This window comes from Uranotaenia lowii, chromosome 2, assembly GCF_029784155.1.
Source record: "Uranotaenia lowii strain MFRU-FL chromosome 2, ASM2978415v1, whole genome shotgun sequence".
In the NCBI taxonomy this organism is placed as follows: Eukaryota; Metazoa; Arthropoda; class Insecta; order Diptera; family Culicidae; genus Uranotaenia; species Uranotaenia lowii.
In genome coordinates, this window is record NC_073692.1 from 263554909 (window position 1) to 263569642 (window position 14734).

General features: G+C 39.7%; 1 protein-coding gene across 4 annotated transcripts in view; it reads right to left on the minus strand.

The window, feature by feature from the left end:
* The window catches only part of LOC129743900 (uncharacterized), a 75378-nt gene that overhangs the window by 3967 nt on the left and 56677 nt on the right, over positions 1-14734 (minus strand). For all 4 annotated transcript variants that reach the window (XM_055736141.1, XM_055736138.1, XM_055736139.1 and 1 more), the window contains exons 4-5: positions 8410-13633; positions 54-328 (exon numbers count right to left, since the gene is read on the minus strand). In XM_055736141.1, the coding sequence (XP_055592116.1) occupies positions 54-328; positions 8410-13633 (5499 nt within the window). The remainder of the gene's footprint in view (positions 1-53; positions 329-8409; positions 13634-14734) is intronic.

Sequence of the window (14734 nt, forward strand, 5' to 3'; positions counted from 1 at the left end):
GAAAACAAAGTTAGAATTTATAAGCTATTTGCGTGAAGGTGGAATATATTTACCTTTTCCGGGCCCTTGTTGAACCTGACACAGCAATAAAATGGTTCTGATGGATGCTTGTTGCAGACGTGGGTTTGAACTGATTCCACAGTATTGCTACCAAACTGGCAATAGAGGCACTCGTAAATGCCAATCTTATGAATCAACAGATGGCGTGGCATTTTGAGCTTTTGTATTTCTTCCTTACAACACTGACAAGCGATCGTCGTTGATTCGGGATGATCATCCTTCAAGTGTGTCATGTAAGCATCTAACACAAAGAACTCTTCTTCACACACTGAAAGACAAAAGAAAGCAGATAAAGAGAACAATACGATACTAAATTTGTACATGGAAAACGTTAAAAAGCAACTAAAATGTTCTTTGTTAGTGGTCTGTAGGTAGGTAGGTAAATTCCAATAAAAATTCTTTTTAAACTTTCTTGTTTAAGGAGGTAATTAGTAACTTTGCAAACTTTCGTTGTTTAAATGGCATGTAGTCCAGGATTCTGGACTATGCATGCACGAGTTTTTTCGACAGAAAGACTAAAAGAATAATCGAAGAGCTCGGTAGCAGTTGCCTGTCTACGAAGCGTGAACTTGAAAAGGAAATTAAACTATCTTTTAAACGATACAAGAGAACTTGGCCACATTACCTAGCTGAGGAGTAGAAAGGGAAATCAATAGGAACTATGAAAAAAATTTATACTAATGTATGCGAAAGCAATAAGCTATAGATTAAGTTCCGGGAGATCATCAGTTACGCAATGAAAAATACTTTAGCAAATCAATTACAGGACTATTACTGGTGTTCATTGATTCCGAAAAATACATTCGAATTTCAGAGTAGGATTTCGGAGTAGAAGTTGAGTACCTACTGATTTTAACAATTTACAAGCACAACCCCACATATAGGATCTTAGATCAATTGTATCTTCTCTTGAAAAGATCCGTACATGTTTATGTAGGTACTCAAATGTATAACTATTTTTGCAGCAAAGCGTTACCAGCTTTCGTCCACCCTATACGACTGAGATAAAAATAAGCCGGGAGGCGACAGATAGCTCAGGCGATGTTACGGTTTTGCTCTCTCAATGTGTTATGGGAAAATTGCGTTCGGCTTTCAATAATTGGGAGGAATTTTTGTCACACTGCTTGTTATCATTTATCCTAGACATGAGAAAAGCCTTCAAGAACGTCAGTTGGACAGCGATAGTATCGTCGATCACTCGAACATATCCAACAAGATATCACAGTATATAATCAACAAGTAAAAAGCGAACATGAAACTATTGCGACACATTCAAAAAGGGATAAACTTTTTCACGATTGCATTGCACACTTTCTCATTGATGTGTATTGTTTACATGTTGTCAAACTCGAAGTCGTGTTTTTCGATTCAACGAAAATGGAGGTGAACTAACGCGAGTCGAGAGAACAAATTCTTTCAAACACCTGGACCTGGAATTTTCTGACCTGTCGCACCGGCAGTTGTAAAAAATGTTGAACATTCACCATTTAACCGCCTCCAGAGTGTTGAAGAAAACGGGACCGGAGAACTAAAAGACAGAGGGGAAAGGTGAAGCGGATGATTAAAGCAAATCCCACACAGTAAACGAAAATTACCGAGTTCGGTAATTTTTTTACCGAAATCCTAACATGTGTAAATCGTTAAAGTGTTCGGTAATTTTTTCGGTAAAAAACAAACGAACATCGGTAAATGAAGAATCGATTTACCGATGTTCGTTTATTTTTTACCGAAAAAGTTACCGAACAGTTTAACGATTTACACATGTTAGGATTTCGGTAAAAAAATTACCGAACTCGGTAATTTTCGTTTACTGTGCAACGTCTCAAGCCGAAATTTGACTAAAAATATCGGCATGTCGCAGAGCTACGTCCTACGGCTAAAAATATTCATTGTAACTTATTATCCTCTCAAAGATTTCACCTTGTAACGCGCCCACCTTAGCCAATGAGTCTACCTTCTCATTGCCTTGTATAAGACAATGAGACGGGATCCAAGCTAAGTTAATCCTATACGAATTTTCGATCAAAGCGCCCAATACCCCTGAAATTTCCAGCAAGAAATGGGAAGAGCGCTTCATCAGTTTCATCGATCGAATTGCCTCAACGGAGCTGAGACTATCCGAATAGATGAAACAGTGGTCTACGGGCAGTGTGCGAATGTGTTCCAAGGTGCATTAAATAGCGGCTAGCTCAGCAGTGTAAACGGAGCATGGCTCTCGGAGCTTGAACGAAGCTTAAAAGCCCTCATTATACACTGCGAAGCCAGTCGCGTTGTCGATTCTAGAACCATCAGTAAAGAACATTTTTATAGGATCAATTTCACGTACTTTTGAAGCAAAGATTGAAGGAATAATGTTGGGTCGGACGTGTTCTAGTATTCCACGGATGTCAGCTGTCATGGACAGATCGAATTTTATCAAGGAACTGCTACTCGGGTAAAAGTGACTCGTGTCCGAATTTAATAAAGAAGAATTTATTTCTAATTGACTAAAAGTATGATATTTATTTACACATTTTACTTGCGGATTAATATTCTTAAGCCTTTCCAAATTTTCTAGCACCAAAGGATTCATAGTTTCACTTCGAATTAGGAAACGTAGCGATAAATCGAAGAACCGATTTTTCAACGGCATTACTCCCGACAGTACTTCGAGACTCATCGTATGTGTCGATTACATACAACCCATGGCAATACGCAAACAACGATACTGTATTCGTTCTAGTTTAATCAGGTGGGTTTTCGCGGCGGACCCAAAACAAAAGCTTCCGTATTCTATGACCGACAGTATCGTTGTTTGGTATAACCTGATGAGGTCCTGTGGATGAGCACCCCACCAGGTTCCAGTAATCGTTCGAAGAAAATTGATTCTCTTTTGGCATTTTTGTGTCAAGTACCTAATATATTTTCCCCAGAGGCATTTAGAGTCGAACCAGACACCCAAATATTTAAAACTGAGAGATTGAGTTAGAGTTCTACCCATCATAAGGAGCTCTATTTGAGGAGGGGAATGCTTCGTTGAAAAACTACTAACTCGGTTTTACTAGGCGAAAACTCGATGCCTAGATTCCTGGCCCAATGTGATAAATTATTTAGAGTTTCTTGTAACGGAGGTTTTATTTGAGTGTCTGTTTTACCTGTGATATGAACAATACAGTCATCCGCAAGCTGTCTTAGCGTGCAATTTTGTGCCATACAAGCATCGATTTCTCGGACATAAAAGTTGTATAGCAGGGGGCTTAAACATGAGCCTTGGGACAGACCCATGTAACTAATTCGTTTAACGATGGTTTCTCCATGACTAAAATTTATGATTTTTTCAAACAACAGGTTATATAAAAAATTGTTCAATATTGGTGAAAGTCCGCAAGAGTTAAGATTACTAGATAGCACTTTTGTGGACACCGAATGGAATGCCCCTTTGATGTCCAGAAATACTGCCCCCATCTTTTTGGGCAAACGCCAATTGAATGTCTGATGAAAGTAATGCTAGACAGTCGTTCGTACCCTTGCCTCTACGGAATCCAAATTGTGTACTTGACAACAGGTTGTTTGATTCAACCCATTTATCCAGCCGAAAGAGAATCATTTTTTCGAGCAATTACCGGAGACACGAGAGCATTGCAATCGGCCTGTACGAATTGTAATCAGAAGCTGGTTTTCCCGGTTTTTGGATGGTAATGACTTTCACTTGTCTCCAGTCATGCAGAACAATGATAAGTTCCAAACACTTATTGAATAAATTTAATAAACGTTTTTAAGCGGAATCTGGCAGATTCTTCAACAAGTTGAATTTGATTCTGTCCAGTCCGGGAGCTGAATTGTTGCAGGACCAGAGTGCAAGGGAAAGTTCGACCATCGAGAATTTATCCTCGGTTTCGGAACTATTCTCTGTATCCCGATATATTTTCAGAGCTGGTGCTGCGTCCGGGCAGACCTTTTTCGCGAACTTTAATAGCCATCGACTCGAACTTTCCTCACTTTCGTTCGTGTGATTACGCATGTTTCGTGCTGTTTGCCAAAGTGTGCGCAGAGACGTTCCTCGAAATAACCCATCAACGAATCGCCTCCAATACCCACGTTTCTTGGCCCTGATCAAGTTCTTGAACTTGCGTTCCAAAGCCAAATAACGTTGGAACTACTCTGGCAATCCGGTTCTGCGAAACTCGACAAACGCCTTGCTCTTTTCAGCTCGCGCGCGAGAACACTCACCGTCCCACCACGGAGTAGGAGGTCTTTTCAGGATCGTCGAGTTTTCGTTTCGTCTGACCTGTGCCCCGATTGCACAGTCCACAATCGTCCCGGAGATGAAACAATACTCTGCCTCCAGAGGCAGTTCGTCCGTTGAGTTGATGGCGTCGCTAACACCCGATGCATACTTTTTCCAGACTATATTCTTTGTGAGGTCATAAGGAATATTTATTTCTTCGGGTGGACTACGAGTAATAGAAATATGAATAGGCAAATGATCACTTCCCTGAGGGTCCTGGATTACCTTCCACGTACAATCCAAGTTCAGAGAGGAAGAAGCTAAAGAAAGGTCTAAAATACTATGCTGTGATTGTGATCCATTAATTCGAGTCACTTCCCCAATGTTTAAGACAGTCATGTTGAAGTCGTCGCACAGCTCATAAATAATGTTAGCACGTTCATCATCACGTGAGCTACCCCTAGCTTCTGGGAGAAGTGAAATAATATTCGCCAATTGGTTCCGGCTCACGCTTGAAGATGGCGGATTATAAACCGAGGCTAGACAAAGGTCTTGACCTTTTATTCTAGCTTGGCAACTAACTACTTCAATACCTAGAGATGGTTGTAGTGGAATACGATAGAAAGAGTGGCATTTCTTGATCCCCAAAGGAACGCCACCCCCTCTTTGACCATCGCGATCCAGGCGAATTATGTTGTGGCTATGGAAGGTGAAATCTACGTTTGGAGAGAGCCAAGTTTCGCATAGACGAACACATCACAATTCAAATTGTGTATCAATATTTTAAATGGGTCTAATTTTGGTAAAATACTTCTGCAGTTCCATTGCAACACAGAAACAATTTCTCTCCCCTCATTGGATGAATTATCCATCGAAAGAAATTGCTTCTGCGATGAGGGTCATAGTGAGAGCTTTCTTTTTCAAGAATTCTCTCAAAAGGGGAACAAACATATTAATCATATTCCTCCATCCTACTGGCACACTGAAAAAGTCCAGGATGAACGCAACAATTTCCGAGAATTTCATCTTACCATCAGCCGAAAAGCTGGGAAAACCATTTGACGATGGATCAGATGCAGTTTCTCTGGGAATTGTTGCATTCCTGTTAGCTACTGATGGGCCTTGATCCTGAAGGAAAGCCTGGGGTTTTGACTTCCCAGAAAGTGGAGGAAAGTCTTTCGAGGACGGATTAAAACCCGGAGGACTTTGAATAGGAGGGTTAGAATTACTATTTCCACTCTGAGGATTTCTTTTAGTATTAAGTTTGCTGGCAGCTACTCTGGTTTGGGTTTTAGTGATGCGTTTCCTTTTTGGAGCCTGTGAAACATTATTTTGGATCCTCCCCTTCGGATTCATACTCACTTAGAAGGTCAAACTGGTTCTCTGAGACGATTGGCAAAGACTTCAGAACCATGTCTCTATAGGACATTTTTACACGATTTTTCAAAGAAGTCTTGATTTTTTCCCGGCGCGATATGTACTTCGGACACGCCGAGAGAGCATGAGATGCTTCACCAGTGCAATACAAACACGTGCTTGCTGCTTGTATTGTACACGAAGCTTCCTCAATCCTCATGCTTCTCCCCGCACTTAGAGCAGCGTGCCTGATTGCAGCAGTAGGCGGCCGTAGTATCCAACTGCTTGCACTTCTGGCAGAACATGACCGAAGGCACATAAAGTCTCACAGGTAGACGAACCTTCCCGATCGCAACGTAATCAGGAAGTGCAGTGCCGGAAAAGGTAACCCGAAAAGAGTTCGACAGGGAAAACTTTCGTTTTTCCCCCTCGCCTGATGCTGATTTTAGTTGACGCGCGTCCAACACCTTGACCGTTGGAAGAGCAGGATCCTTGAATCGGCCAACCCCTGATTCCATTAGGTCATCGACGGTCAAACCCTCTTCGGTTACCACTCCGTCGATTTCCGCGTCACGAGCGGGAACGTAAACGCGATACTCGATCGTAAACCTCTCGTCACAAGCAATGGCGTTTGCTTCCTTCAAGCTACCAACAACAACGCGCATTTTGTTCCGACTCATCGGCTGGTAGCTGACTACGGAAGAGTACGATTGGTCGAGGGTTCGGGAAATTGAAATTGTGTTTAGAGGTTTCGATTTGGACCGGAAGTACACTACCCATGGTCCCGTCGATTCATGGCGGGGGGGTTTGGCAATGTTGCAACATTATCGGAGGGGGAATCAGATTGGTCTGTTGAGGAAGTACCGAACATAAATGGTTTGTCAATCGGGTGAGTAACGGGGGAAGGTAAATCTTCCGTGTCCGAAACGTACATCGGGGGGTTAGGGGAATGATTTTGAAATCTTATTTCTTCGGAAAGAGTATCTTCCCGGAATGGAGGGTGTTTATCGCCCTCACCGTCGTCATCCGTTATGCGGTTTTTTTTTTCAAATAACATATATAAAAAGAATAAAAAATAATGAAGTAGACAAAAACCAATATTAACAATAAACAAAAGAAAAGAAAAAAGAAAATAGAACAAAATAAAACTTTTGGAGAAGAGAGAAAAGAAAGAAAGAAAAAAAAATAGGTGCACCCTAGTATTGGGAACAACCTGATGCCCAGTCAGCGTGGCCTATTGTGTTGCCTTTTGATGGCCGCCGACAATCGGGGTATAGTAGCAGGGCCTTTTGTTCTGTTCTATTGGGGATTGCTGGTTGTCGATGATGCACACTCGATGATGATTAATTCACTTCACCTGATTGACCTCAACGGCATTCAAAACCGAATATCCGAATATGTCCGAACAGCTCAAGAATAAAAAAACTTCTCACAACCACTTGTGTTCTTAGTTCTTTGAAGATTGCATTATTTTTTTTTTTCTCATTTTAATAATGAACGCAATGTCATCTTGAAGCTAAAACGTTAAAAAACGAAGATAACATCTTTTTTCAAAAAGGTCTAGCTGGTAGTTATTGAGTGTTCAACTGATTGTCATGATTTTTATCCAATCGGTTTACCATATTCAATTCTTATGTAGAACAATTAACATCAATTGATTATTGTTAACTCGATTTACTAAAATGCGAATAAATAATTGTGGTTTTATATAAAAGTTTGTTTTTTGTACACTTTTTTGTAATAAGGATATAAACTGCACGGACTTGATCATTTTCATGGAAGACTTTGAACTAATTTTAAAGTTTTGTAAAATTTGAGTAGGGAAAATCCACCATTTTTTCGAACTTCGATGTTCTATTTCATACAAAAATTACTCGAAAATCCAACTTTTTTCGTACCAATCTTGAAGAGCAAGAATCCTTCTAGAATAACAGGTATTAAAAGTGGAACATCTTAAAATGTCTGACTTGGTCGTTTACTCCTCTTCCCCTCTGTCTTTACTTTATCCAATGCTCTTTTCGTCTATTCATTAGAACAACCTCTCGTCCGACCGGTTCGATAACACCGGGAAAAAGGCTGGCTAGGAAGATAATACCTGCGGTAGCATACGTAACCACGCTACAGGAAGCCACCACCGACCAAAGACGGAAATCTGTTCTCGAGAGCGACCCCACACAATCCTTTTCCCTTTCCTCAAGTAAAACAAACTCTAACAGTTGAGTCGCCGCGACGATTACGGCTCCCCTTCTTACTAATACAACACAAGTGAAGTGAATACTCGGCAAAACAAAACTTTATGAGTTAAATGCCTTAATAAAACTATTTGTTAAAAAAAAAAGTGGAACATTTCCAGCAAATTCTTCAAATTATCAACAAAAAAGGCAAATTTCCTAGTAAATTAACAGATTTTTCGTGATTGTGACGTCGCAGTGTGGCTAAAGCAGGGCTGCCTCGACACTACCTTCTTTAAATATTCCTTGGACTTCATAGAAAGGTTTCTCATCATGTTATGTCGTGAGACATAACCATGTAAATAATTCTTTGAAAGATAAGCCCAGAGACTGCTTACGAAGTTCAGCCACAGACTGCTTTCCAAAACCTCAGCTGGTAACGAGTAGACGATAGTTACGGATTACCTTTATTTTCTACCCTATGTGTCGGTCAGTAGGCGTTTATCATATTTAAGTGAACAGTGTTATACGGCATATTATTTAAGTGAACAGTGTTATACGGCATATTAAAACATTGAAAATATTTATTTTTTACTATTAATAATGAAGACTTACCTGTACATATTAGTGGACTGATGTTTTCAATTCGACGCTTATTAAGAAATTCGTGATCTGTTGCCGTCAATGGTTGTTTATCCGACTCAATCATCAGTACTTCTACCTTCTCTTCAGGATGATACAATTGCTGGTGCAGTACTACGTTGTACGAATTCCTACTGCGATAAAAGCAATATCTGCACTGATAAGCACATTTTCCATGCGATTGTCTAAGATGTTGTATTAAATTCAAACTACTATCAGCGACAAACTCACAGTACGAACATTCAAGCCAACTTTTCACAATTTGGTCATTTTGGAGATTTCCGACCAACTCATGGTTGTTAATGTGCTTTTCCATCGAGGATTCAAGAGTGGTAGTGTAACTGCAGCTAGAGCCCATGCATTTAAAGAAACAGTATAAACTTTTATCGTCCAGCATATTGCGACAATGAGCTATCGATTTGGTTACATCTTGAGTAGTCCAAGGTTTAGGATTTATCGGAACTTGTTCAGGTGCATCACTCGTTAACATTCCTAAAGACAACTTATCACTCGAAAAACGCCTCAGTTTTAATTTACTCCCTGCATCCAAAGAAGTCTCGAGTGAGGTAGTTATCGAGTTATGTAATTCGTCAGCAGCTGACCGATCTTTGATATGAACAACAGCCATATGATTAATTTCTTTTGTAAGCTCATTAGATTCATCATCTGTAACTTGCGCAGTACACAAATAACAAAAACCATCCCAAGTGATCAATTTATGTTCCTGGTTGACGTGTTCATACATCTCGATTCTATTTTTGGAAGCGTACTTACAATCCACAATTAAACACAAGTACCAAATCACATCTGCTATTCTGTTGAAGCCAAAATTCGAAACAATCTGCTTGTCTTCGAATAAATCAACTTCTTCTTCTTTGACTGCCAATGGAGTCGGCATAGGTACTTCAGAAATGGATGTTCTCAAACATCGTTTTACCTTCTCGACTGATTTCGGCGAAGAATTTTTCTGTGGAGATTCTATATCTTCCCAATCGTCATCGTCACCATAAGGAATCGATTTTGGTTGTCTTGATGCGGAGCTTTGATCTATTTTAAACGATTTGTTTTGTGCTATCTCGTTGAGATCCTTTTGGAGCTTATCTACGATTGAAGGTTTCGAGGGCGAAACGAAACTACTGTTGCTTAGAACTGCCAAAGTTCCACAGTCCAATTTACTATCCGTGGCAATGAAGGCTGACATATTGACGGGTTTCTCGGGGGTTTGTGGAGTCAATTCTGGCATTGATACATCAGACTCAACGGGTTCTTGTCGTACATTGTTGTGCGATGAAAAGGGTTCATAGTAATTCAGGATGCTAAACTTGAGAATGCCTTTGCTGGTTAAATGTCTGTCATGTTCTTCCTTCAGATGATAATCAATTCTATCACGAGAGAGTTGAACATAATTACATACCCTACACATATACCCCCACAAGTGGTTCTCATCGAATGTTAACTCATTTATGACTTCCATTGCAGGATTGGTACAGTCCTTATCATGAGCGTGCGTGCTTGGAGCTAATGATTTAATTGTACAATTGTTACATTTGTATCGATATTCACCGGTATGACTCGCCAAATGAAGTTTCCAGTTGTACCGCATTTTGGTGAATGTCTCTTGACAGAAGAGACATTCGAAGGTAATGTTCTTATCAGTAATGGTTCCAGATATTTTCATTGGTTCTTTTTTTATTTTGTTTGCTGTGGTATAAGAAAATCGGCTTGTATAGACTTCATGCAGTGGATGATTGCGAACGTAATGTTGGACAATAGTATCTAAACGTCCACTGTAGGAACACAATGTACATTCCTTAGATTTTTGATTTTTGCAGTGCAATTCGCGGTTTACATTCTTAGTAGCTGTTTTCGGTATAAACATTTTTACCGGCGAAACCGGACTTTGTGTATTATTTTTCTTCCTTCTACTAGATGTCCAAGGACTGCGCCGTTTTTTCTTTGATTTTGGTGAAAATGATGTTCCTCCATCTGAACAAATCGATACATTATCGTTGGTCTCTTCACTCATTTTTCTTTTACGGTTTACCGGTGAAAGTTTTGAGACATCCATTTTTTTAACCACAATTTTGAAATTCTTTAATTGAGGAGTAGTGGGACTACTTTTCTGCAACAACTCGTTTACTTGTGGTTTTGCAGGTCCTTGCGATTTGGCTCTTTTAGTTACCGTTAACGTCAACTCTTCTGATTTCTTCGTACAACGTCTTCTTCCAGTCGCATTGAGTACGCCGTCTCTCATATACATTTCATTGATATCCTCATTAAGCTTATCTAATTCTGACTTTCTTGCTTTTCCGCTTGCCTTATCTTTGGGTATCGATTCTTCGGTCGAACTGATACACATTGATGATGTACGTTCTCTGCTACCGCTAGCTTCTGGTTCTTGCACAATTCCCTGACCGGTTGCAATTTTATCACTAGGACTTTCAATAATTTCCTGGATTTTCTTGACCTTCTTCTCGTCAAGAAGTTTGCTCAACATTGCCAGTAATTGTGCTTTGTTGTTAGTGCTAGGTTGATTAAGAATACTTTCAAGAATATCTTTATTATTTTCATCTTGTTTAGCTTCTTCAGTTTTGACTTCGGTTTCTTCTGTGGCAACTCCTGCAGTATCTTGCAATTTATTCATCGAAGAATCGTTGGAAGCATCGTCTTCGCTCACTATTTCAGCACTTTTCTTACATTTGCGTCCTCGCTTTTTGGTAGGTGGCTTAGGTTCATTCGTAGTACTAGAAACAATGTTATCCTCGTCAGTCTTTTCTAGGTTGTTACTAGAGCTTTGTATTGTTGTTACTGATGAAATGTCCACCTTATCTTTGGCTTCATACATAATATTGACCATGCTTTCGTTAGTTGAGTTATCAATAACTGAGGTCAAATTTTCAAGCTCTTCTTCCTCATCATCTGCAATGACGGCTTTCTTTCGTTTACTGATTTTTCGTGGCCGAATTTCCTCTTCTGCATCTTTCGAGTTGTCTTCCTGTGAGTCGTCAATTTCCTCAGATACGCTAAATGAATTTCGGCGTTTTTTCATCTTCTTTAGTTTAGCATTTGCTACCGGAATGACAGCAAGATAATCGCTAACGTCTTTTTTGCATACAGCAACAGAATTTCGACGAGTCATAATTCTTCTAGGAACAGTATTTTGCGGCACTTGAAAAATCTTTTCAAGATTTTCATTTTGTTTCTTTTCTTTTTGAATACGGACCGATTCAGATTTTGGAGAATCGATTGATTCCGGATCTGGATCGTTATCCCAGTAGTCATCATCGTTTAGTAAAGTTGACGCATTGAGCGGTAGCTTTTGCTCAGATGTATCAGTTTTTTGTAGATCGCATGGTTTAGGTGGAGGCATCGGTTCTTCATCCCAACATTCATCGTCGAAGGAAGATTTATTAGGCTCTGGCGATTTACTCACTATTTTTTTCACTTGCTTGTGTGTTTCGTTCTTTTCCTCAGTATTTTTGGATGATACCTCTTGAGGAGACGCACTCCTTTGTGATTCTTGAGGTTTGTCTTCTACTCGTTTTAGTTTAGGTATTTTAAAGCCTCCAATCGCACCGCTGTTTGACTTTTTCGAAAAATCACTACTACGATACATTTTGTCGAATTGAGAAAGTTGTTCGCCGAAGAGATCTTTTGGTTTCGATGATGTTTGCTGTTTATCTTGTTTTTCAGTATAGGAGGTCTTTTTGTCTTTTTTGAAACTGTGCGATTGCTTATACAAGGGTTTCGGTTCTGGAGTTGTTTTAGTTTTAGGCGATGGGGCGAATTGACGTTCTTTGTTTGTTGCAGCTTTTGCTGGCTTGGCGTACGCCTTAGCTGCTACACGAGTTTTGTTTGGAACCATTCCGATCATTATATCAGCCTCATCTGAGGTTTTATTACTGTCAGTTAGTTGTTTTTCATGCTGTTGTTGCTTTTCACGCAATTCTTTCTGCCGCCGATATTCTAGATATGTCAACGGAGTTTTTTTACTCGCTGCAGGCAAAGGCCTTTCATATCGCGACGTATTAGATGACGACGGCAAATATTCCGCTCCAGGTGGTAGGTGTTTTCTTCGAGGGTCTCGTTCAGCTACGGATGGTATTTCTATTGGCTGAGGATGAATTATCGGTGCCGATTGTGCTGGGGGTATGATTGGTGTTCTAGGAGGATATTGTGGTGGCAAAAACGGTTCGTTTTGCACATTATATGGATTGCCGAAATCACTACAAATACTCTGGCGTCTAGCTGGAAACGATTTCACAGGAATAAGCGGGTTAGATGGAATTTCTTCGATGATCATCTGATTAGCACATATGCTGAGTCGACGTTTTGGAGGATCTTTTTTAGTTATATTTAGCGGTAAATTCGGATTAGGGGCCAAACATTTTGGTAATTCATTAGGGATTGGTCCAGTAAATGTAGGTACTGATGTGCGATTAAAACGTGGATCGTTAACTCTGGTTGGTGGAACATATGGATTATAGTTATCCGGTAAACTATGATCTGTAGGAGATTGTATTCCCATAGCGTTGGAAGCAGCCTTGCGTAGTCTGGGATCTTTGATGTGGGGAACCGAGACTGGTGGCGAGCGTATATCAGGAGAAATATCCATTTGATTGTCGGACAGTACCAAATCATCGCGTCTACGATAAAGTGGGGGAGACTTTTGTCGCGATACTATTTCAGTGTTTTGTACAAAGGCATTGTTCACTGCATGAGGAAAGCTGGAATCTTGCCCTGGACTCCAATACGGTTTGTTATATGGTTGTGGTGAAAAACGAACACCACGTTGATGACTACGGTCATCGTTGTATGGCAAAACTGGAACACGGGATTTTTCAACTGAAGTATTGTTTGAGCAGTCGTTCATTGGTACGTTAAAAGTTTTCAAAGTATTTCTAATTGCATCCGATAGGTTAGTGCCTGTTTCCGAATAGGATTTTGCTGATTGAGACTTTTCAGTGATTAAACGCTGAATTTCATCCAATGTCAGCGGAACTTTTGCACCGTCAGTAGTTTTCGAACATTCTCCCACCTCAGAAGACGTTCGTTGGTCATCTTCCTTGCATGATGCTCCTTGTTCCGAATCTGTAGACGGATCTACTTGTGCATCCGGTGATGCAGGTGTTTCAATTTCCGGCTGTTCGGGTGACGGTGGTAAAACTGCAACCTTCGCTTTTTTTTTCATCGGGTTCTAAGAAAAAATATTGAAAATTGAAAATTATTCCAAGAGTAAGATTAAATTTAATTGATCTGATTAGATTTCGGTATCGATTTTTGAAGAGGGACAAATTTGCCAAGTATAAACAAACCCATTTTCTTTCATAAACCTTTTAAACTTTCTATTTTGCATCTGAAAATATGATCCTATTTCTTTTTTTTTTTTTATTTTAGATAGTTTTATCACTGACCATAGTTTTATTGCATTTTTTTAATAAGGCTAATGGGCGATGCGCGCGCTCGCAACCCGGGTATACGATTTCTCGTGTGTTAGACAGAGAAAGCAATAGCCTTCACTCCAATTTCACTCCGATTAGCTGTCATTCTTATGGAAATCTGTGTAAGAGTAAAGAGCAAGCTTTATTCTTTTTAGCAGGCCCAATCCCAATAGCTTTTTTTCTGAGTGTGTAGCCACGATCATGCTCTTTCGCCCAATTCATCCAGGGGCAAAAAGTGATTTTTCATCTGTCAAGGTTTTTTACCCTCTAAATTTCATCGCGAACAAAAAAGCCAATTTCGGAAATGAAAAAGGGCATTGCATTTTTTTATACTTATTTCCCAGGACGGAAAAACGCAACAGTGATTTTTTAATGCGAATGTTTTTTTTGGGGATTTTAAACCAGTTGGTTTATTCATCCCCGTTGGCGAATAAACACAATGAGAAAACTGTAATAATCACGGAAAAGCTAAATTTATCATTCGGATAGTGAAATAGAGTTGATTTTAAAGGAGTTGAGTGACTTAGTTAGGAAAATGATTTAATGCAGTGAAATAGGAAATTGTTTATATTTTCTGAAACTTTGAATGCGTTTTCCTCAAAACAAAGGTCTTGACGTATTCGCCCTTTTCAAAAATCGATACCGATTTGAAGTTCATTCTTAATTCTAATATATATACATCTATACATATACATCTCTAGAGCAAAGTATATTCTCACACATTAAACCTGAAGCCCTACAGTAAAAATGCGGCAGACTGAATTTCTCACCGATTCGGCAGCACTGAAAAAGCTTCTGTAATCCTTCAACACTGCCAATAACGAAAACATTCGCATGACTTCTTTAACTTCATTAAT